Below are 25,213 nucleotides of genomic sequence, written 5' to 3'. Positions count from 1 at the left end.
TTAAAAAAAGAGTTTCCTACAGATTGAAAGAACTGTAACGCTGCGGCAGCTCCAGCTTCTCTCAGTTGCTTCAGCCACAACTCAAGCGTGCAGCTTGCAACAGCATAACAGGATGACCCGAGACTGAGCCTAGGAACTCCATCCAGTTGTCCTACAAAACTCTAGCTTTGTGTCTCGTCTGCACTGTGACAAGTTTCTGATAGTGGATTATAGTAAACCAGTTTCCTCAGCATGGCCCTGTTTGATGTCTGATTACTTTCCTAGGTCAATTTTTGAAAATTTGTTTTTATATGTTCTTGTTTGATCACTTGGTTTTTATGAGATGCCATGTTATTCATCAATTACTTATTTACTATCCCTATATTGTGGGCTTAGAACCATGTCATGTGCTGTGGAGACAAAGAATAGGGTGTTGCTGTCAGGGATCTTACAATCTGTGAGAAGACAAAACTGACAAAAGTGAAATCATTGCAGAATGGATTGTTTTAGAAGTTCAGAGAATTTCTATTCAAGAGAATATTGAATGAAGGAAAAGAGACTTGACATGGGACTTTAGTTAAGTGAGAAAAGGTATAGGAATGGGGGCACCTGAGTGGCTCAGACGGTTAAGCATCTGCCTTAGGCTCTCGTCATGATCTCAGGGTCCTGGAATCAAGCCAGGCGGGCTTGATTTCACACCAAGTGGCGGGCTCCCTGCTCATCGGGGAGTCTCCTTCTCCCTCTCCCTCTGTCCCTCCCCCCACTTGTGCTCACTCTCTCTCAATAAATAAATAAATAAATAAATAAATAAATAAATAAATAAATAAAATCTTTTAAAAAAAGTTAATAGGAGGCATCTTTGAGCTTGCTGAGTAGACACCATGAGCAAAGCTCACCCTCCCGAGTTGAAAAAATTTATGGACAAGAAATTATCATTGAAATTAAATGGTGGCAGACATGTCCAAGGAATATTGTGGGGGTTTGATCTGTTTGTGAATCTTGTGATAGATGAATGTGTGGAGATGGCAACTAGTGGGCCATAGAGCAATATTGGAATGGTGGTAATAGGAGGAAATAGTATCATCATGTTAGAAGCCTTGGAACAAGTATAAACAATGGGTGTGTTCATCAGAAGAAATCAACTGCTTCCACATGTCTCCTCTCCATAGTACCTGTTTTACTACAATGTAAAATTAGGTCGTGTGCATTTTCATATTGAACTTTTTTGTTAAATAAACTTTTATAAGAGTCAAAAAAAAGTTATAGGGATGAAAATGAGCAACCATGTTCATAAGACAGCAAAGGGACAAGGCTAGCTGAGCACATGTCTCATTTCCAAATATACATCACACACCTATTTCCCTCTCTCCCTTGACTTTGCTACCCCCACTCCAGGTCACTCCTAGCTCTCCTCCAGACTACAGTAGCCATGATCAGTCTCCTTACCAGGCCCTATGCATAGATCTGACACAATAATCCTTTCTTTTTTCCATGTAAAAGAAGATCATTTCAGCCCCATGATCAATCGCCTTCAAATGGCTTCCCAGTGTACTCTGGGATGATGACCTGAGCCAAAGGCAGACACTTAACCAACTGACCCACCCACATGCCCCAAATTCATGTCTTTTGAGCACCATTCCAAAGAGAAAAAACAATATTTATAATTAATAATATATAAAACGTGGTGAGAAGGATGAGTGAAAGGTAATTTCAAATGTTAAAGCTTGTATTAATGAGGAAATGGTGGTGTCATGAACTTAGACCTGGAAAGAAGTATAAAAAGAACACATAGTCAAGTTGACCTCTTCTTAGAGGCTGCACCAGGACAGATGGTTCCTACTCATGGCTCTGCAATAACACAGCTGTGAGAATTCAATTGAATCAGTTCAGGTCTCCAATGCTAAAATATCTTCTCTGAAACAGACATGGAAAATTTCTGTGACCTTGGGTTAGGGGAAAACTTCCTAGATACAACAGTAAAAGCATAATCCTTAAGAGGGGAAAAAAATATTAATAATTGGGCTTCATCAAAATTAAAAATTTATGCTCTCCAAAAGACACTGTTAAGAAATGAAAAGACAAGACACAGACTGAGAGAAAATATTTGCTAATCATATATTTGATGAAAGACTTGCATCCAGAATATATAAAGAACTCTTAAAATTCCATAATAAGAAAATAAACAACCTTGTTTTGCTTTAAAGTGGTAAAAGTTTTGAACAGCAATTTCACCAAAGAAGATATATAGTCATTAGGGAAATGCAAAATAAAACCACAATAGGATACGAACACACATCTATTAAAACGGCTAAAATTAAAGACTGATCATACCAAGTGTTGGCCAAAATGTATTAGAGATATTCGAAGGAGTTATTAGAACTCTCATACACAGGTTGCAGTTGATGCAAAATGTTACAATTACTTGAAAACCATTTGGAAATTTCTTAAAATGTTAAATATTCATCTACTATACCATCTAGCCATTCCACTCCTTGGTTTTTTTCCCCAAAGAAAATGAAAGTCTATATCTATATGAAGACTGGTATGCGAATGTTCATAAGAGCATCATTTGTAATAGCCATAAGTTGAAAAACTGTCCATCAACAGATAAAGAGATAGATGAATGTGGTATATTTATGTAATGGAATACTATTTGGCAATATAAAGGAATGAACTGATAAAAGAAAAAAAACATGGATCAATTTCAAACTAATTATGCTAAATGAAAGAAGCCAGATAAAAAGAGTATTTTTTTTTTCCTTCAGTACACTCCACACCCAACATGGACTTGAACTCACCACCCTGAGATTAAGAACCACAGGCTCTGGCAACTGAGCCAGCCAGGCACCATGTTCATGACCAACCTCAAGTGGTCCCTTAGCATTACCTAGCAAGTAACCCATATCCAATCTTTCTCCTCCTCCTCCTTTAGATGAGTTCTAACCTTTTCTTTTCTCCTCAAACCTTCAATATCCTCTCCCCATAGCCATTCTTACCGGTTGACTCTGTTTCTTCTTTCACTTAGAGGAAGAAAGAAAAAGGAAGGGAAGGAAAAGGGGAAGGGAGGGGAGGGGAAGGGAGAGGAGAGGAGGGAAGGGAAAGCAAAGGGATGGAAAGGGAGAGAAGGGGAGGGGAGGGAAGGGAACAGAAGGGGAGGGGAGAAGAGGGGAGGGAAGAAAGGAGGGTAGGAGGGAGTGAGGAATGAAGGAAGAAAAGAGGGTAGGAGGGAAGGAGAGACAGAGAGGAAGGTAGGGAAGAAGGAAAGAAGGAAGAATGGAATAATTAGAACAGGTAGAGGAAATGCCATAGGATGAGCCTGAGTGGTCACACTCTTTTTTTTTTTTTTTTAAAGATTTTTTTTTTTATTTATTTATTTGACAGAGAGAGACACAGCGAGAGAGGGAACACAAGCAGGGGGAGTGGGAGAGGGAGAAGCAGGCTTCCCGCAGAGCAGGGAGCCCGATGCGGAGCTCGATCCCAGGACCCTGGGATCATGACCCGAGCCGAAGGCAGACGCTTAACGACTGAGCCACCCAGGCGCCCCCTGAGTGGTCACACTCTTGACAGACCCATCCCCTAGAGTCTGGGCAGAACCTGTGACCTGACTCCTCTCAATAGAATATGGCAGAGACAACAGGATATCAACCCCTGATTATGTTGTTATATGGCAAAAGTGAAGGGATTTTGCAATATAATTAAAGTCTCTAGGGGCGCCTGGGTGGCTCAGTCAGTTAAGCATCCGAGTCTTGCTTTTGGCTCAGGTCATGATGTCAGGGTCATAGGATCGAACCCCTCAGCCTCCTTGCTCAGCAGGGAGTCTGCTTGAGGCTTTCTCTCCCTCTCCCTCTGCTCCTTCTGCCACTCGCACACTCTCTCTACCTCTCTCTCTCTTTCTCTAAAATAAATAAAATCTTTTTTTAAAAATGTCTCTAATAATTTGATTTTAAATTAATCAAAGAAGAGATTATCCTGGAATCCTGGGTGGGCCTGATCTAACCAGGTAGGCCCTTTAAACCTTAGTGATAATGTTAAGTGTTCTAAAATTTGGATCTATTAGTGTTTGCCCAACTGAAAAATTTATCAAAACTCATAAAACTATATATTCAAGCAGGTGTTTTATTGTATCTAATTTAACCTCAATAAATTTGTAAAATTAGTGTTAAGACCCCTCCTCTGCAATGGGATTCTAATAGCAGGGATTTAGACCCAATGAAAGGTTGAGAGACATAGATTATGTCCCCAAAATTACAAACCAGACTACTGCTATAGGTACTATTCATTAGACATATTTGATTAAGTATTGTCTATGGCTTCTCTAGTTCCACAACACTTTTTTAAAAAAAAGAAGTCTAATAAACAATATTCGCAAATTCTAGTTCAGCTAACAGGCCACCACCTCATAGCTTACATTTATATCAAAGCATTAAAATTAGCAATTGTTCTCTGAAGTAACTGAATGGTCTTTTTATTTCTGTCTGTCTATGTATCACAGGTTTTGTTGGATCATGAACCTGAAAGCAACTGTTGTCTTTCTGGGAATATCTTACATCCAGCACTCAGGGGCCTGGGCCCTGGTTTTACTCATTCCTTTTATGTCTACACTTATGGCTTTGATAACTCTTCATATGATGCACTGTAACTTGATTTATCAGCCAGAAAAATGTAAGTAAATCATACTTCACATTATTTTTTTTTATTTTTATGGTTTTCTTGATCTACTTGATCATCTTCATCTTTGATCCCCTGTAACTTCTCTTTCAACTCACAGAATTTGTGGATTTTGCTAGCTACTACACTTGAGAGCAACAAAATCTGCAAGAATATCAACGATCTCTAACATCTTTTAGGTTTCCCTTGTTCAAAACAGTTTAATAATTGGATGCTTTAAACAAAAACAAAAGTAAAAAAAATCATCTATGCACGCTCAGCTTCAACTATCATCAACTCCACTCACTCTCTCCCCAACCCACCTGGTAATTTTGAAGCAATAATAAAATATTATAGCATTTCTAAGTGAAATAAGGCAGTCAGAGAAAGACAAATACCCTACAGCCATACCACTCAGATGTGGAATTTAAGAAAGGAAACAGATAAACATATGGGAAGGGGGAAAAGAAAAAAAGGAGGAAGGGAAACAAAACATCTATTTAGACAAAGATAGAGAAGAAACTAAGGGTGGATGGAGGGAGATGGGTGGGGGATGGGCTAGACGGGTGGTGGGTATTAAAACGTGCACTTGTTGGCATGAGCACCGGGTGTTGTATGTAAGTGATAAATCACTGAATTCTACTCCTGAAACCAATATTGCACTGTATGTTAACTAAAATTTAAATTAAAAAAATTGAAAAATAAAAAATATTATAGTATTTCATTTGTGTGCAAGTGTGTAAATGACATACTTTTCTAAAAAACATATTCACACGTCATTATTACATACACACACACACAATGAAAGAGAGAGAGAGAATTTAATACCATTGAGTATCTGTTCACTGTTAAAATCTGTTTCCATTTTTTAAATTTGTGTATTTTGTTTTGTTCGAATCAAATCCAAATAAGGTCCATACATTCCAAATGGCAGATACGCCCCTTACGTCATCTATATTCCTCTTTCATTTCTTTTTTTTTTTTCATTTTTTTAAAGAAATCTGAACATTCCACAGAGCATTTCTCATAGTCTGGATTTCACTGATTATATCCACATGTTGTCACGCAACAGGTGTTTCTCCTTCTTAATTCCTTTTAATTATCTGAAAGACCTAGATGCTTGATCAGATTAAGATTTTTTTTTACATAATTCCTCCATAGATGGTTTATGTACTTCAATGAAGAGGAGAGACGTCTGATTATCTGTTTTTACAGTATCAGCACCCACTGATAATTTCTGCTTAAGTCCATACTCCACTGTGGATTGCAAGGCAGTGATAGTCTATATTTATTCCTCCATTATTAGCTGAAGTAAATCTATAGAGAGAAATAACTCCTCATTAACTACTCAGTTACACAGAAGTATAGTTTATATAAGAAAAGGAAAACAAATGTTTAATTCTTTTCCTCTATTTTTTAGACTTTCAAATTAATGAGTTGAGATTCAGTATCTTCCAGAGGTGACCTGTTGGATGATTTTTTTTAACTATTATTATTAATTTATGGACTTAAAATTTTCAATAAGTTTCGATCCACTGCAGTTGTCGATGCTCAAATTGTTCTATATTTGGGCAGTGAGGTCCCCTTTGTGTTGGTGTCTGACTCGAGTCCTTCAGACAAGCCTCTGTTGTCTTTAGTGGCTTTCTTGCTTTCTGGTATAACAACATATTCTGTGGTCATCATTTCTGCCCTGAACTTAGAATCATCTTTCTCCAAAAAAAAGGGTGTTTCCTTCCCACGGATAATGGTATTTAGAGACTATAATCTTGGCTATGGGGATGCTCGATGCTACTTAGTCTATCATAGTTTCTGGGCTTTTCTGTGCACAAAGCTAGAAAATGTTATTTTTTTTTTCTTTCTAGGATTACATACATTTTGGACTATACTAATACCCTAATCAAAACTAGTGCCAAATGATCTTGCCTTATCCTATCAAACTCAGATCTTCTCCTGCAACTTCCCAGGCCAAGAATCCCAGTTCTCAATGACAGCAATACATCCACACATTTGCTTTCTCTCGAAGACTCAGTAGTCTTTGACACTAGCATCCCCAGTATGGTTATTGAAAACAGTTTCAAAATCCTTGCAGGGTTTTTTTTTTTTCTTTATGTTATAATCCCTAGGAATGTACACCAAAATTATTATGTTCTAAAGTTACTTATTATAGTTTCTCTCTGTCTGGTTATATCACTAACTTTATGTACAATTAAAAGTATTTGTTCCATTTTTCTTTATACTTAGACATATTTTTGAAATTTAATTTTAAGTCATGGGAATAGTTTCATGTATCTAAAATTCATGTAGAAAACAAAGTCTGTTTATATTCCTATATCCTCTCCTATTCCCTTAGGCGTCTATTTACATATTTTAAAGAATTATCTTTCCAATTTATGTAATAAGGGAAAATATTAAAATTGTTTATGTGTGTGTGTATATGTCTCCATGTATGTATTTTCTCTCCTTCTTATATAAGCAATAGCATATTATTCACTCTTCTCACCTCCTTTTCTCATTTAATGTAACCTAGGGATTGCTTCATAATTGTATATAAAAATATGCCCCATTCCTTTTTATAGCTGCCTGGTTCTCTATTGGGTAATGAGCCATTGTTTATTTTACCAGCCTCATATTGATGGACATTCAGGTTGAGTTGTTTTGCTTTTGCTGTGTTAAGTTGATTCTAATGAATAGCCTGATGTGATCCTCTCTTTGCATTTTTTCCCCTAGCTTAGGATAGATTCTTAGAAGTAGGATTGTTAAGTCGAAAAGTAAATCTACACACAATTTTGCTATATTTTGGCAAATTCCCTTCCATAGTGGTCGTACCATTGTGTTTCCACCAAAAGTGTATGAGAATGCCTGTTTTCCCATAGTCTTTCCAGCAAAGTAATATTGTCAAACTTTCGGATTTTTGACAACTTGAGGGTGGAAAATGGTACCTTGCAAAAGTTTTAATTGGCATTTCTCTTATTATGAGAAAAGTTGAACGTCTTTTCATTGCTTAGAACAATTTGTATTTCTTTCAGTGAACTACCTGTTCATACACTAGTCCCTTTTTTTCTATAGGATTGTGGACTTTTTCTTTCAATTTTTAGAAGATTTTTCTATATTGTGGATGTTAACCCTTCATCTATGATAAAATTTGCAAATATTATTCCCCATTTATCATATATCTTTTAACTTTGATTCTTGTGTTTTTTTCTACACACAAGATTTTTAAGTTTGTTTGTTGTGTCTCTTTTGGTGGGGGGTTATGTTTATAATAAAATTTATTAATCTTCTCCCTAATTGCGTCTAGATTTTTAATTATGTTGGAATAGTTTTCCTTACTCCCAGATTATAAAGATATTCACTCATATTTTCTTTCAGTATTCATATTCTTTCATTTTTTTTTTTTACCCTTACATCTCTGACGTATTTGGAAGTTGTATTTAAAATAGGTTTTGGGGCACCTGGCTGGCTCAGTCAGTTAAGCCTCCGACTCTTGATTTTGGCTCAGGTTGTGGGATCAAGTCCCACATCGGGCTCCATGCTCAGCATGGAGTCTGCTTGAGATTCTCTCTCTCCCTCTCCCACTGCTCCTCCACCTGCTCTCTCTCAAATTAATGAATTAATAAAATCTTTTTTAAAAAGTAAAATCGGTTTTAAGAGTGAACTCAATTTTGGATGCCTGGATGGCTCAGTCGTTAAGCATCTGCCTTTGGCTCGGGTCATGATCCCAGGATCCTGGGATCGAGTCCTGCATCAGGTTTCCTGCTCAGCAGGAAGCCTACTTCTCCCTCTCCTACTCCCCCTGCTTGTGTTCCCTCTCTCGCTGTGTCTGTCTCTGTCAAATAAATAAATAAAATCTTAAAAAAAAAAAAGAGTGAACTCAATTTTATCTTTTTTCCATGTAACTATCAAGTTATGCAAACTAACTTATTTAAAAGTCTGTATTTTCCCCAATAATTTGAGATATCAACTTCATTGTACACAGACACTTGCATTTCTGGAGTTTCTACTCTGTTCCTTTGCTCAGTCTATTAATCTATCTTGTCTAACTCTGACCTTAATTTCTCATATATTTTCTTTTTACTACTGCCACTGTCTCTACTATTTCTCTCTACAACTAATACCACTAAGAGTGATGCAATGAGTTATATTTTTATCAACTGAGCACCTTCACCAATGTTACTTCACTTTCACCTCCCATCTGTGAAGTAGGTAGGAGGGGTACCATAATATATGACAAATGGGGAATAATATTTGCAAATTTTATCATGGACAAAGGGTACCGTGAATCCTTTTATAGCTCAGACTCCATATGCTTTGTTCTGCTCCTCTGGCAACTTCAGGATATCTTTGCCATTTGATCTACCATATTATGTTGAAATGATCTACTTATGGATGAAATTAGGTATTCCAGTGTCTTACAAATGCTTGGAATATGGCAAATGCTCAGTGTTTGTTATTGGTAAACTCAGGGCAGAAACCAAGGCATAATTAAACTAAGTAACTTACCTCACAGAAAACGACTGACATGGAACCAGAAACCAGGCCTTATTTTTCTCAGGCTAGAGCTCATTTTTTTTTTTATTTAAATTCAAGTTAGTTAACATACAGTACAACATTGGTTTCAGGAGTAGAATTCAGTGCTTCATCACTTACACATAACCCCCAGTGTAGAGCTCATTTTATTACAGCACATTCGAAAGCATGGAAAATTTCATCCATAGGAGCATCTGCTCCCATTTCTCAGAGCTCTATGGCCTGTGGATCACAGCTAAGCAGTGTACATCCTCCTGGCAATCTGTGGAATGGGTTCAATATGCAGAAAGGTGTCTGAGGGATGGTCTTCGTCAGCCCCGCATAGCAAAAAAGAGAAAACTGTAAAGCATAAAATTTCATAGAAAGACAACTTTAGCCATTTCTGGAGTGTGTAATTAGCAAATAATTCTGGGATTTTGTGAATACTTCTCGATTTCCTACTTAAGAATATATTTATCTGAATAAAGAAATACAATTCTTAAAGTAATACAGACATATATAATCAACTGTTCACCGCCAACCTATTGTAGTCCGTATGTTACATATTTTAACATATGATGAAGTAATCTTTCTTTGGAAGTTCACAAGAAAAAATTTTATTAGTTGTAATTAAAACTATAATAGAAAATGTTCCCGAGTCGTTTCCTTTACACAATACTCCATAAACTGAATACTTCGTAGTTTTCAGTTTTGTTTTGTTTTCAATTTCCAAGTTATAAGATCACCCAACTACGATGAAGTAAAACTCTGTCTTCCCTCTAGCAAAGTATATAATCCTTATTTTGGCTCTTCCTCTCTTATGACTAAATTGGAAATTCCTCAAAGCTGTAATTCAAAGCCATAGGTGACCTTAAAGAAATGATTTTTTATATGCTACCTTTTATTTTAAGGTAACTTTTCAAATGTGGACCATGCATTCCATTATGTTTAGCTGTCAAGCACGGCCTTCATTTGCATTTCTTCCCACTGCTATAATTTTGAGAACTGGCAGGTGACCAAAGAAGAAAAAATGCGCATCTACCATCTAGAGTGCAATGTAGGCTTTTTTTATTATAATTAAGTAGCATAGATATTCATGATTAGATCAAGGTCAGAGGAGCAGAACATCAGAGCCAAGGACTTAAAGGTACAAAGAATAGAAAAATTGCTTTCTAAAGTTTTTTTTTAATAGTAATAGCTACAATCTTTAAGTTTTGCAATAAAACATTTAAAATAGCTCATCTGTTTTATTTTAAAATGTGCACGCCTGGTGTGTTTGCCATGCACATTTAAACTAGAAGCTTGAAGTCTCGGTTGCATTTTCATTCCTTTTTTTTTTTCAACTTCCCATTTCTGCTCCTGGTGCAGAAAAGCAATTTGAAAATTATAATGACAATGGATTTTTTTAAAAGTGAAGTCTACATGATACCCCAAATTATTTGTACAGAAGGCATGAATTTTCTATTAAGTCTTATGGATTAATCCACAGAGGTGGTGTGATGTTTAGATGGAGATGTTTTCAACAGGGTATCTCTCCTAACATTCAGGGATAACTCCCCGATTTGATGGGTCAATTCTGCTCTCCTTGGGCAGAAAGTTGACTGTACCTTTCCTTTTCTTGCCCTCTCAAACTAGCTTATGACGCCCTCCCAGGTCAGCTGATCAATTTAGGATTACTACTTCTCTGCCTTCTTTTCCCTCTGACTTAAAACCCATATAGCACACTGTCCACTCCTTCTCAATCTCCTTGGTAGTCCTTCTCTTTGCTCCTCTGATAGTCTTCTAACTGATGCAAAGCCCTAGGATTCATTCCCTGGACCCCATCTCTTCACTCCCTCTTTCCTTAAGTAATCTCTAATCCACTTTTAATGTCAACTATATACCAAACACTCAAGTTCATATCGACCTCACCTTTAAACTCATATATCCAACTTCTAGTCAACATTTTTTTTTATGGTAGAAAACTTTTATTTTTCAATTTAAAACATTTCTACACAGTTTATCTCCCCTCTCCCTTCATATATATATATATGTATATATATATATGTATATATATATATATATACACACATATATATATATAAATAATATATATATATATATAAATATATATAATAAATATATATATAAATTTAGGAATAAGACTTCAAATCATGGATTGACCACACATGTTTAATACTACCTTTCAAAACCTCATTAAAATAAAAATACAAGGACAAAAAGTATAAGCTCTCAAAAATGAAAAGAACAGAAAACATGCCACTAGAAGACAAGAACTTTTCATACATTTCTTGAAGACGGGCATTGACGTTTTAACTTGGTTATCTAATGGTCCTCTCAAACTTAACCTGACCAAAACTCAACTCCTGATTCACCCAACTGCAACCCAGCCCCTTTCTTGTCTTCTCCATCTCAGTGTATATCACCAACACCCAGTTTTTTAAGGGAAAAATAAGTAGTCATCCTCAAATTTTCTCATTTCTTAAACTCCACCCCCACCGCCATCATAAAATACCGCTGGTTGTTCAAACACACATGCCATTCTGTCCACTTCTCTTCATTGCTATCACTATGTGCAAGTCACCGCTACCTCTTGCCCTCTCTCAACTTCCCCTCTTGTTTCCCAAAACCTATTATCCACACCACTACCAGACTTCAAGAGTAGCTTTTTAAATGTATACATTCTACAATATCTCTCCTCTGCATAAAATTTCTTAATGCTTTCCCATAACACACTGAAGGCAAACTCCAAGCTCCTTACTTCAGCCTGTAAAGTCTGATCCCTGACCAACTCTTGGACCTCACCTCCTTCCAATCTTCTTACTAACTGAGGTACTGCCTCATTGGCCTTTATGGATCCTGAACCCCTCTCAGCTTCTTTTTTTTTAAGATTTTTATTTTATTTTATTTGAGAGAGAGACAGAGGCAAAGATAGGGAGTATAAGCAGGGAAAGGGGCAGAGGAAGAGAGACAGGCAGATTCCCCACTGAATGGGGAGCCTGACCAGGGGCTTGATCCCAGGACCCTGAGATCATGACCTGAGCTGAAGTCAGATGCTTAACCAACTGAGCCACCCAGGCGCCCCTCAGCTTATTTCTACCCTATTGACATGCCTGGCATATGCTTCCTCCATGTCTTTTGCCTACTTCCAGTCACTCAATCCATAGTTCAAATTTCAACTCTTTCTGCTGTCTCTATACTCTTATCCCATAATGAGTGTCTGTCTTACCAGTCCATTTTGCTTTCATCATTGAACTTGCCTAATATTTTTCTGTTTGTTTAGTGTCTCCTCCACCAGAAAGAAAACTCAGGGATTTGTGGGTCTTGTTCACTATTATATTCTCAGGGCCCTAAAAGCCTTTGGCACATAGTAGGTACTTAGTATGTTGAATGAATGAATGATTGCATATTCACATTTGTTTGCAATCAATTATGTGCCCTCCCTGTCCTAGCTAAAATTTTGTTTTAATATTTTATTTATTTATTTGAGAGAGACAGAGATAGTGAGAGAGAGCTCGAGCAGGAAGGAGGGGGAGAAGCAGACACCCCATGGAGCAGGGAGCCCGATGCGGGGCTCAATCCCAGGACCCTGGGATCATGACCTGAGCCGAAGGCAGAGGCTTAACCATCTGAGCCACCCAGGCACCCTAGCTAAAATTTTAGACCTCATTCATGCTTAATCATTTCTTGCTCTTAACCATTTTGTTTTTGTTGTTTCATATCACCCGATCAGATATAACTTTACTTGTTTAAATAAAATTCATTTTTTAAAGTGTGTATTCAGTTGACACCAATGCTACTCAAAGCCTGATCCATGGAGCAGTGCTGATCAATGAACTGTTTGTTACTGATATGCAACAAAATAAATACAGACACTGAGAGAAAACATGTAGAAATATTTACAGAAAGTTAGATTCTATGTCCGTTGAATCTAATAATAAAAATAGTAGGACTTATATTTTATATGTCTTTGTTTTGTTTTATTCTTTAGGTATTACATTTTATGGTTATTTTAAAAATGTATTGACCATAATGGTTGAGACTTTAAAAAAAAAAATGTTTTTTTAACACAGCTAGTTTAAGAAGCAATAATCTAAACTATTTCTCTTTAGAAATAATATGATAAAGATATTTAACTATTTAATAAGATTGCAGGTATCAATTTACCATGCATTAAGAGCAGATAATAATTCATCTTGCAACAAATAGTGATTCGCTTAAACAAAAACAGAATGATGGGTTCAAAACATGTATTCAATATAAGAACCTGAATTTAAAAAAAAGAGAGGGGAAATTGGGGAGAATACCTTTGGAAATAGTCTTTCATCCTATGAATAGTGATCACTTCATCATAAAGCCTTTTCGAAAGCGTAGAGTAAGTTGGATTAATGCCAGTAATAACCCTCCCATCTACACAGCACTGTTTTGCAAAAGTTGAGCAGAGAACAGACTGATGAGCAACAGAGACAAGATCATAAGGAAATGTCAGGAAGTTAAGCCTCCTAGCCCAGACCTGTTCAAATTCAGTCTCCAGACTGTTCATCAAGGCATTCTCAGTTCTCATTTTACTAAAGTCTTAAGTAAACTAATTGAAATAGCTAGGAAAGTCTCATAATAGAGCAGTTCTTCCCGCAATAATAAAAAGATGTCCCTCCTCTCTCCTAAGAGACACAACCACTCACAGGGGCTTCTGTTCCCTTGGCGTTCTCAGTCCCTGGGCTTTTCTGGCAGTAGTGACTAAGGAGAGGCAATAGTGACCACAGGTATGAACCCATAGGAGATGCAATTATTCTAACATACTTCCACTTGACCTCAACACACTTCACAGAGGCCACCAAAGAGCCACTGCTATAATCACTCTTGGTCACTACCAATTTGGGCTGGATTTGATTCAGTGACTTAGAGGTGAAAGGTTCCATATTCAATTACCAGGCCCCCAGCTTCTTCATTTAATCAAAGGCTGACATAATAGGTCTATTACAACTCTTAAAAGAGATCAAATCAATATAGTCACTCTATAACCATAAAAAGAAATATTAATAAATATTCTTTATTTAAATATAAAAACCAATACTTGATCGCATTTATATGAATTTGGTTAGAATGTATTTCATGGAGAATTTTATTATGGGAAATTTGAACATAAACAAAATGACCATCAAACTATACTTTGAATTTCTACAGTGGCCTTCCTTGGAGAAACTCAAACATTTTTACATTTATTATACCATTTATCCTACAACCATGGTTTGGTGTCTATGTAATTTGCGGAAGGATTTATTTGGTCAAGGGAGTACTATGAAAAATTGTAACAATTATGGTGGCACAGCTGAACTGCTAACTCAAAGCTGGGGGGGGGGTCCCTTATCTGTCATTGTATCAGGAAGTCCTAATGGAGTCAAAGAAAAGGTGGAATCTGAAAAATCATAAAAGAAGCAACAGTGAGGTTGCAAATCACAAGCAGTAAGTGACTGCTAACATCTGAAGCAATAAAATGCTTCGGATGCTTAAGTGACAGCCATATAAACCCAGAGGAAACTACTGGAAAAGTCAAAAGCCAGCTAATCCAATCTCAACTTTTAGTGACACTATCAACACGTATAAACTCATTTGAAGAGTTCAAAGTTTAACCTTACGTCTGAAATTCAAGGATAACGTCAAAGCAGAGAATATATCACGCTTCATCTCTATGTCAAAATAAGAAACCACCCTCCACCTGACAAGTGAGGATTATTTATTTAACCATTTATATTAAGAAATAGTACCAGTCCCTTGTGTTAAGACTGTAAAAGAAAGTTCTGGTTGTCTTATTCATTAATGAGTTAGACTTCTAAGAGATTGTGGAATTTCTTACTTTGGTGTTTTATTTTGTCACCTTTCTTTCCTTTTTAATATGTTCCCATTGATCTTACCTTTTTCATTTTTTACATTAGCTGTCAGGCACCACCTTGGGCTGGTCACCAGGATGCCAGAACCCTTGTCAGAAGCATGTTCCTTTGAATTCAACCTCTTGGGTACTAAAACCTTTTCAGTCACTTTACTGCTCTTCATCCTTGCAAATGTCATCTTTCTGATGGACATCTTGGAAAATTGAAGAACAATTCCTTTACTAATACATAATATCTCGAATTACTTGCAGGTTGCTCCCTCCTGACAACCTTTGGGGTGTTTATTAATGCACTGAAAATATGCTGTCTGCGCTATTGCCGTCTTGCTGGAGATGTGACAAGCTGGTTAGACCATGCCAAGAAAAAAAATGGCGGTTGCTATAGTGAGCTCCACGTAGAAGATACAAAATTTTTCTTCACCCTTCTCCCTCTCTTCATTTTTCAGCTCCTTTACAGAATATGCATTATGCAGGTAAGGAAGGGTAATGAGTACTGCCCCAATAATATAAAATGATTTTATGTGAACATTACAAATAAATATTTATTTTCACCCCATCAAACTCTTCTCATACACTTTGTCAGGCAGTTATCCTATAAATGCTTCTCATCATTACAGGCTCTAATTTCAAGAGGCAAGTGGGGTCAGGCAGAACATACCTGAGGAGAACCCAGTATGTTGTTTCTCCTGTAAAACTGGAAATGTCTTTCAGAAGATGTGGACGATATTTCAGAGTGCATAGTCACAAGGTATAAGAGCAATGCACGAAAATATGAGATCTGTGAGCAATTACCCAACCTTTTTTTCAGCCAGAGATTTGCCTTCCTCCTTCATTAAGCCTTTAAGATCTAGTACTAACATGTAGCTAACTTGACTGATTTAAGTACCACCTCCCCTGTACTCAGTATATGTTCTAATGAGCAAGTGATTATTTCCCCACCCCCCTTAGTTCCTTGGTGAATCAGTCCCTATGTTGTGGAGAAATTAGAGGTAAAACAGCAAGTCCAAAGTACCTTTTATAAATATATGTGATTAAAAAACAATTTTAATATGATAATGGTCAAAGACAAACTTACGAAGAAATATAAGTGACTATAAAGTCTTTGAAGAAATTCAGGACTATATTTGCTGCTAACTTGAAATTTAGATGGCTAATGAGTGAGTTATACTCATAAACCTCAGAGCAATAGAGCTAAAAAGAAACTTAGAGATTAACTTACTCAACTACTTCATTTGTTGAAGAGGAAACTGAGGCTCAGAAAAATTAAGTGATTCCTGAAGGGATAGCTAAGTCACACAGTAAATAATAGTGAGAGGAAAAACAAATCTACCTGCTGACTCTTAAGACAATGTTTGCTCTAATTGACCAGAGGTCAGCAAATTACTGCCTTCAGGCCAAATCCAGCTTGCTGCTGCTTCTTTTTTTTTTTTTTTTTTTTTTGCATGTCCTGCAAGATAAAAAGGTTTTTAATTTTTTATATGCTTGAAAAAAATCAAAAGAAAAATATTTTATGACACATGAAAATGAAATTCAAAATTCAAGGCCAATAAATAAAGTTTTATTGGAACACAGCCATTCTTGTTTATTTCTCATACTATGTCTCCTGATGCATGAAAACAGCAGGGTTGAGTGGTTGCAATAGAATCAGTATGTGGAAATATTTTCTATCTGGTCCTTTGCAAAAAAGTTTGCCAAGAACCCTTGCTGTAAACACCACACGAAAGCTAGGTTAATTTAGCAGATTCAACCTCTCTCCTGACTCCACAGTAGGAGTCAGCACAAAAACACAAAAATATTACCCATATATATAATCTTTAAAGTCATAAAGAGCATCTTAAAAGGGCAAAATTAATAATAAGTACAAAACTACTAAGTAGTCCATAGCTAGCCTCGAACCTTCTGTGCAAATAGCACAAATTACTGATTCTTTATCTTCGTAATGCAGTGACACTTGCTATTTCTTTTGACTACATTTGAGTCTTTTCTGCAAACTGTCATAAATTTTTTAATTTGACGTAAATTACCATAAATTTCAATAAACTGAATTTTAACTATCTCACCAAATCTAGATGCCCAGGTATTGCAAAGAACAAAAACTACTAATCACCTATATGGGTCATAGCTCCTAAAAGATGACTTCATAGTATCTAACTTAATCCTCACAGCACGCTTACCATGGCTGTTATTACGATCCTAAATCTGTGGCTCAGAGACATGAAGTAACCTGTAACTTGCTTGCAGTCACCCCACTAATATATGGCATCCCAACTCAGTGCTGTTATCAACACCCACGGTTTGTTATTACCCACAATGCCTCTCTTGCAGCTGGGTTAAAAATCCCTGATAACAGACATATAGGTTCCAAAATTATACACAGTAATGTTATGCCAGAAAATTTCAAAAAAAAAAAAAAGTTTAGAATGTACTTCTCGAGGGAGGCAGAAGAAACTTCCAATGGGATAAGGCTGAAATAAGATTTTTACCTTCAGATGAAATAATCACCAGCATAAAGGCGATCAAAGTACAAAGAATAAAACATGCTTGAATTCCATATTTTAAATTTAGTAGCCATTACTGACCTTCAGTTCCAAGACATACATTTAAAATATGTTGATATTAAGGCGGATGATGTTGCCATTTGACATTACTGGCCACTCAAAGGTGAAAATGAATCTCTATTGACAGCAATTATTTCTGAATACTCAGAGGCTTGTATGAAAGAAAAGTGTTTAAAATTTTAAAAGGGGATGATTTCAGAACTTGAGGCAGAAGCAGAAATGATTTCAAGCTTTCAAGACACTGGAGCCTTTTCTTAGATTAGGCAATATATTAATATTGCTTCACTAAAGATTAATAGTACATTCGCCACATTATTAAGTTAACAGGTTTCTGTGTCTGTGATTCATGCCGATAATAACTTTATTCTTATTAACAATAATTCTCATTTGAAATCAGTAACAGAAACTTCCAAGTTATGCTGCGAGCCTTTTAGTCTTTGAGCAGATCTGCTGCCAGCACTTTTTTTTTTAAAAAACATCATTCATTTTCCTCTGATTGGAGGATACATGCTTAATAATTTTATAGAAGTAGGGCAGAACTAGCTAATGTTCCCTTCAGTCTTGCCATCTGCACCCAACCAAAGCAATCCTTGTTTATAATCCTAAAGGTCACATTAAAGATTGGAAGATGAATTAACACCAGGACGAATTTTATATAGATAGAATGTGAAAATATAGTCCATTCCTGGGTTTAGGTAGTTAACATAGCAAGGGGCTCATTTTACAAGTGGTGGGCTCGTTGACAACTGTACTTACGACTCTGACTCTTCTTATACCCTCTCAAATTGTACAACGGATGACAGAGGAGTAGGTGAAAAGTCTCAAACAGGAAGTTATCATCTGGATATTTGAGCAGGGCAGCTCTCCCAATATGGCGATAAGGCAGAAATCCAAACGTAGTGCACGCACAGCAAGAAAAAACAGTTTGGAGAATCCATTCCTTAAGGACAAGACTCAGGTTGCCTTCCTTTCCAAGTGACTTAGCAGTTTTGTTCTCCACTGGGAATTAAAGAAATACTATGCACTGTGAGTGATAATGATGAGTGATTGCAACCAAGTTCACAAACTAGAAAAGCAAAGAGATGCCCTCTTTCCTGTGACACTGTGCTTTTTAACAAGAGGTTTGGAACACTTGAAGAGGCTTCAAGTTCAGGTTACATTTTTAGTTAGGATTAGGGTTATTTTAAAAATGAAGAAATTCTGACACTACACTGAGGGTTTGGGATGGGATAGAGGTTTTCTTTGTTTTGGCTTTGGGGGGATTTTGTTTGTTAGTTTTTCATTTCTTATCTGTTAGTTTATTATGCAAACGTTTTTCACACAGTTTCCTTTATGGTCACTAGTGTCACACACTTAGTTTAAAACGAGAGTGTGAACACGAGTATATTTTGCTTTTCTTCTTTCGTGTTACTTGGCTCATTTTAGAAGTGAAGCCGATCCAAGGAGCCAACAAAGACAGCCTATGACAAGTACTGTGTCTCTACACTGGGCCCCTCTTCTTAGTAAAGATCATTCCTACCTGTTTTGCCACCAAACTAGATGCTATACAAAGGATTTTTTCCAGCCCCCAATTATTTTCATCAGGGTAAAAACAAACATCTTTAATACTTTCTACTGGTTTTTAACTTCGTGTTTCAGGGAAAAGTCTGTTTGCTTAGACGCAAAGTTGTATTTTTTTAGTCAGTTATTTGATTTTTTATGTGTCATCCTAAGCACAAAATTAGGGTTACCTTTACTTTCCATAGGAAAATTAAGAAGTTAAACGGGATGACAAAAGATTCCTCCCTAAAGAATCAGTAGTATTGTCAATAGACTAAACAGAGCTCCTACTTCCCTTTGTCAGCTCATAATTGGGATGTTGAAGATCAGGGGAGCATCCTGATCATCTGTCACAGAGTACTTGCACGGGGCAAAGCGTCTGCTGCAAGATGCTTTCTCCAGAGTCAAGCCACTCTCTTAATGCCTGGCTGCTTTCCCCCTCAAATACAGATTCCTTCAGGATATTACGTGCAGACCATGAATTCCAACCGGAATTTGGATGGATTTCTTCTGCCAGTTGCAGTAATGAACGTCGTCAGCACCCTACCACTATTAATTCTGGCCCCTTGTATAGAGTATTTCAGCACTTGCCTCTTTCCCTCGAAGAGAGATGGATCATTTCTGTTGGCATGCATTAGTAAGTACAACTTAGCATCTCAAGTGAATTGTTTGCAACATTTTAAAATAAAAAAAAAAAAACCACTCTGCTAAGATCTAAGCTAGCTATATGTTCTGCAGTAGAGACCCATTTTGACAAATTGGGAAGAAAATGAATTTGAGCAGAATAACATCCAGTTCCTCAAGTCTCTATGCAGACGTCAGCAGCCCATTTTCTTCCCATCTTTTTACGCTTCCTCAGAGGACACAGCTGATGGAAAGACCCGGTGAAATTTCCGGTACTACCAAACAGCCTATCTTTCCTCAAGTGAGGCGGTCCTTACTCCTAAGACAATGCTGAGTGTGCTCTTAAAAATTAACAGAGGTTGGGGTGCCTGGGTGGCTCAGTGGGTTAAGCGGCTGCCTTTGGCTCAGGTCGTGATCCCAGGGCCCTGGGATCGAGCCCCATGTCAGGCTCCCTGCTCAGCCAGGAGTCTGCCTCTCCCTCTGCCCCTCCCCCACCACTTGTGCTCGTGCTCTCTCTCTCTCTGTCTGAAATAAATGAATTAAATCTTTAAAAAAAAATTAACACAGGTTAATGAACCCAGAAAATAATGCCTGACTATACTTGGGAGGAATTAACTTCTGAACCAGTAGCAAATTTACTAAAAATTAGTACTGTGATTCAGAGTTTCTATATAATACTTATTCATAAAGTAAGGTATATAGCAATAATTTTCAAGCATTTTTTTCCAGCCTTATTGATTTTCCAGCTTAATTAACATCTAACATTGTGGAAATCTGAGGTGTACGGTGTGATGATTTGATACAAGTATACATTGCAAAGTGTTTACCACAATAAGATTAGACAACACATCCTCTACCTCACATAATTGCTGCTTTCTTGTTATGGTGGGAACAATAAAGCTCTACTCTCATTTTTGAAAGGGAAAGAAATTAGGTCATCTTACTCAGAATACAAGCAATAGACCATAAAATAAAATTTCTCCAGGGGCGCCTGGGTGGCTCAGTCGTTAAGCGTCTGCCTTTGGCTCAGGTCATGATCCCAGGGTCCTTGGATCAAGCCCCACATGGGGCTCCCTGCTCAGCGGGAAGCCTGCTTCTCCCTCTCCCACTCCCCCTGCTTGTGTTCCCTCTCTTGCTGTGTCTCTCTCTGTCAAACAAATAAATAAAATCTTTAAAAATAAATAAATAAATTAATTAATTAATTAATTTAATTAAATGTCTCCAATTGCAATGGGAGAGAAGGAGCTGAGGTCCATTCTGCTCACACTCTGCCTCTGCCTGGCCGAGGTCCCTCAGGCACCGCCATGGACCAGGGGACAAGTGCTGGTACAGCCAAACCACGTTCAACCTGAGTCAGAGGTCTGGGCCTCAGCCTCTCCTCTGTTGCTGAGCTCCTGCTGCATGATCCTGAAAAGCAGTCTGACCTTCCTCATCTTCTAGTTCACTTATTTTGTTCACTAGGGGCATACCCTCGATCAATTTGGGGTCCCCCTGTTCTGGAAGACTTTCAAAATCATTCCGCATGACATCCGTGACCGGAGCATAATCCAGACACACAGTGAAAGCTCTATAAATGTTAACTAGTATTGAGCCATCATGTGTAGGGAACAGGTCTAATTGGTGGGCATAAACAGAAAGCAAAGGGAATTTAAAACACTTTAGAAATATCATATCATGATAACCTAATATCTTATGGTCTTCTTGAGGAATAACTCTGTTGAAATAGGGTCAGGCATCTAGAAGATTCTCTCCTCTTGTTTAACCTGTTCTTATTCTTAATTCCTCTCTTTTAGAGATGAGTGCAGACCATACAGCCTTTTAGTAACCCGTTATTACATTTGGGGGGCTGTTTCTCTGTAGAAGTTATTTTTAGGGAGCATGCTTCTTGTTATTTACCAAAGCCATCAACCAGATCACCTCAGATCACATCACAGGGTAGATTTGTTTTTGGAAAGAACTCAAAGTGACTGAACTTACCTCAGTGTATGTTGTTATCTCCAATTACAGAGGCCTTTAGCAAATAACCTTTTTTGATTGAGTTCTTAAGCCTCTAACCCCAGCATTATTTATCGTAATTGGTTTAGGCAAACTATAAATCTTACTAGGTTTTGACAATCCTTAAGTCTTAAAAAGTGCTTTTTGGTCTGCCAATGTAAAAATTCTAAAACCAATATTTAGTGAATGCCCAACAGTATTTCAAGATATAAACAAAAAGCAAGACATCGTACATGCCCTCAGCAAGCACACTATTTTTTTAAAGATTTTGTTTATTTATTTATTTGAAAAAGAGAGAGCGCACACATGGGGAGGGGCAGAGGGAGAGGGAGAGAATCTCACGCAGGCTCTGTGCTGAGTCTGGAGCGTGACACAGGGCTCAGTCTCACAACCTGAGACCATGACCTGAGCTGAAACCAAGAGTCGAGGCTTAACCAATTGAGCCACCCAGGCACCCCCAGCAAGTACACTATTAAAACAGAATGAATGCAGGACAAAATGGGGGTAATTTTTATTGCAAAATGCCAAAAACTTCAGCAGTCTGGTACAGTATAATGGAAATCCAGTCTGGGCTCCCAAATTATGCTTAATTACTATTTTTTCTTAAATTGGGCCATTTTAGGAAAATATGCTCTACAGCATGGCTGAAAGAACTCCATTAGAAGTCTTTCCTGAGAATAAGATATCTTAAATTCATTTTAAATATAGGTAACTTTCTCTTGGACAATTCTCCTCTCTTACATATTTAAAATCCTTTCTATTCTTTAAAAGGGGTATGTTTTTTATGGATGGAGGAAAGTTAGGCAGAGTTACCTAACATATCTCATATATATGAACTAAATATTCCCCTTCAAGATTGGTAACAGACTTGTTGGACAGGAAAAAGGAAAATCTAGACTCATTAAAAAAAAAAAAAAAACTTAGCTATGTTCCTCTGAGTACAGAATACTGAATTCAGTTGTTTCTAAGCCAGACTCCATTCATTTGTTCATTTACATACTTGTTCATTTATTTGCATAATATTTTGCTATGGGAATATAAAAAAAGTGTGATGATATGCATCTTTTAAAACTAGATGTTTGCTTCAGTTCTTCATATTCCGTTTATGATTATGGAAGATTAACAAGTTTTATCAGGACATACAAGCACAAACTTAGGGTATTTTTTGGTAGTAATTTACGTAACTGAATTAGTCCAATATTAAAATCTCCTTTCACTTTGAACCCAAGTGCCTTGAAAATGTGAGTGACGTATATAAGTACATAAATTGTGAACAAATATTTATGAGTTCCTAACTTGAACCTAGGCGCCTTCTTATACATATCCCGTTTAGCATCATAATAAACTGTCATTTAATAGGTCAAGGGTCTAAAAGAGAATAAATGCCATTTGAATTCAGGTCTTCTCATTCTAAGGCCATTGCATTATTATTCTTATTCTTATTATTATTCCACTTACCAGCAAAAAGTAATTGTTAGATGATAGCAGGTAAATAAATTATCATTATAATTTGGAATCCTTACTGCTATTTCTTTTATTTTTTTAAAGATTGTATTTATTTACTTGAGAGAGAGTGAGAAAGAGCACAGAGGGAGAGGGAGCAGCGGACTCCCCCCTGAGCAGAGAGCCCAATTTGGGGCTCAGTGTGGGGCTGGATCTCAGGACCCTGGGATCATGACCTGAGCCAAAGGCAGATGCTTAACTGACCAAGCTGCCCAGATGCCCCCTTACTACTATTTCTAATTAAGGCTCTGCAATGAATGAAAAAAAAAAATCCTTTCGTTGCTACAACAGGCTGTTACTGCCTAGACCCCCCACTTTCTTCCACATTCGCCATCCCCCTTCCAGGGACTGTCATGTTTCAGGAGGCAGATGGTGCAGACAGTGCCAATGTCTAGTGGTTGACATGGATAATCACAGCCCAGGCCAAGAGTGAGGGATGGGGCAATCTCACTCAGTTGGTCAAACTAGAAATTTAATAAAGGAAAAAATAAACTTACTTTTTCTGTCTAGCTCATAAACAATGCAACGAGAGAAGGGTTTCTGACTCAAGATAGGACAGTCTTGACTTTATCGCCTAAAGAAATCAAAGAGTATAACACCGTACCACCTATAAAGAATCTCCAAACCTTCTAGAACTGTGAAAGGCAAAGGCTTGCTATGCTCAGAGTTGTATCAAGACTGTATTTTCCTAACATTACATGTGAGGAGATTTATCTGTTTAAAAGTCAACCTTAATTCACCTAAAATGTAAAATCAGTGATATTGCGATTTATCCTGTCATAATTGGACATACTTCATTTTAGCCTTTTTCAGTTCAAAAATGTTTATACTAGGGGTATTGCCTTTCCTTAATGTTAATTAAAATCCTGCAGTATGTGGTATTTAGTAGTTACTGCTGACATACACAAGTATTATTCTGACTAAAATTAGCCTAATTAAGATTGTTATTAAGTCTTGCATAAAGCAGAAGTGTATAACACAGTAGGTAGCAATTATCTTGGTTTTTAAATAACATTTAAATTGAAACGTGGATGAAGTATATTCAAATATCTCCCAAGCCTTCCCCTTTAAAATAAAAACTTGAAAATTCAAATTGTAACCCCAAGTCCTTTATGATAAAGGGACAACCGAGGTGTTGGTAACTTTACATAACCAGTAACTATACTTGTTCTAACAATTGACAGTGATAAAAGTTTCCTTTCTGAGGGTGCCTGGGTGGCTCAGTCGGCTAAGCAGCCAACTCTTGGTTTGGCTCAGGTCATGATATCATAGGACATGAGAATGAGCCCCGCCTGGGGCTCCCCCTCACCATGGAGTCTGCTTGAAGATTCTCTCCCTCTGCCCCTACCCCCCCTTTGGCACAAGCTCTCTCTCTATCTCTCTCTATATAATAAATAAATAAATCTTAAAAAAAAGATTCCTTTTTTGATTGGAGCCAAAGTGCTTGATAAATTAAAAATTGAGTCAGGGGTCCAATCACCTTCATTGAAAATAGGATTATTTTAGGGCACCTGGGTGGCTCAGTCGGTTAAGCATCTGCCTTCAGCTCAGGTCATGATCCCAGGGTCCTGGGATCAAGTCCTGCATCAGGTTCCCTGCTCAGTGGGGAGTCTGCTTCTCCCTCTCCCTCTGCTCCTCCCCTGCTCGTGCTCTCTCTCTCTCTCTGTCACATAAATAAATAAAATTTTTAAAAAAGAAAGAAAATAGGATTATTTTAGCAAAACCGCTTCTTTGGTTATTACAGTTTTAGAACTGATACATTTTTTTCCAAAAAAAAATCACAGTGCATACCCATTGAAAATATCTGATCGAAGGAACTGTAAATATTAAAGAAGCAATGTGTAAATATCTAGACTGAACCATTCATTCATTTGATGGTTCATTTGTTTCATAAAAGCACATTAGTGTTCTCAAGTTCTTATTTTTAAAGTGGACATCAACAATGGATTAAATTTGAGGTAAAGTAGACCAGCTA

General features: G+C 37.2%; 1 protein-coding gene and 1 pseudogene across 1 annotated transcript in view; both read left to right on the top strand.

Annotated features, from left to right (window-relative positions):
* SLC15A5 (solute carrier family 15 member 5) overlaps positions 1–25,213 on the top strand; it is a 78,772-nt gene that overhangs the window by 10,580 nt on the left and 42,979 nt on the right. Inside the window, exons 3-5 of the mRNA XM_032391718.1 lie at positions 4,472–4,641; positions 15,272–15,492; positions 19,567–19,753. Of these exons, the coding sequence (XP_032247609.1) occupies positions 4,472–4,641; positions 15,272–15,492; positions 19,567–19,753 (578 nt within the window). The remainder of the gene's footprint in view (positions 1–4,471; positions 4,642–15,271; positions 15,493–19,566; positions 19,754–25,213) is intronic.
* Positions 861–1,091, top strand: LOC116624164 (annotated as a pseudogene).

Source organism: Phoca vitulina, unplaced genomic scaffold (assembly GCF_004348235.1).
Source record: "Phoca vitulina isolate PV1807 unplaced genomic scaffold, GSC_HSeal_1.0 scaffold64, whole genome shotgun sequence".
In the NCBI taxonomy this organism is placed as follows: domain Eukaryota; kingdom Metazoa; phylum Chordata; class Mammalia; order Carnivora; family Phocidae; genus Phoca; species Phoca vitulina.
This window is presented reverse-complemented; position numbering and strand designations above follow the sequence as displayed.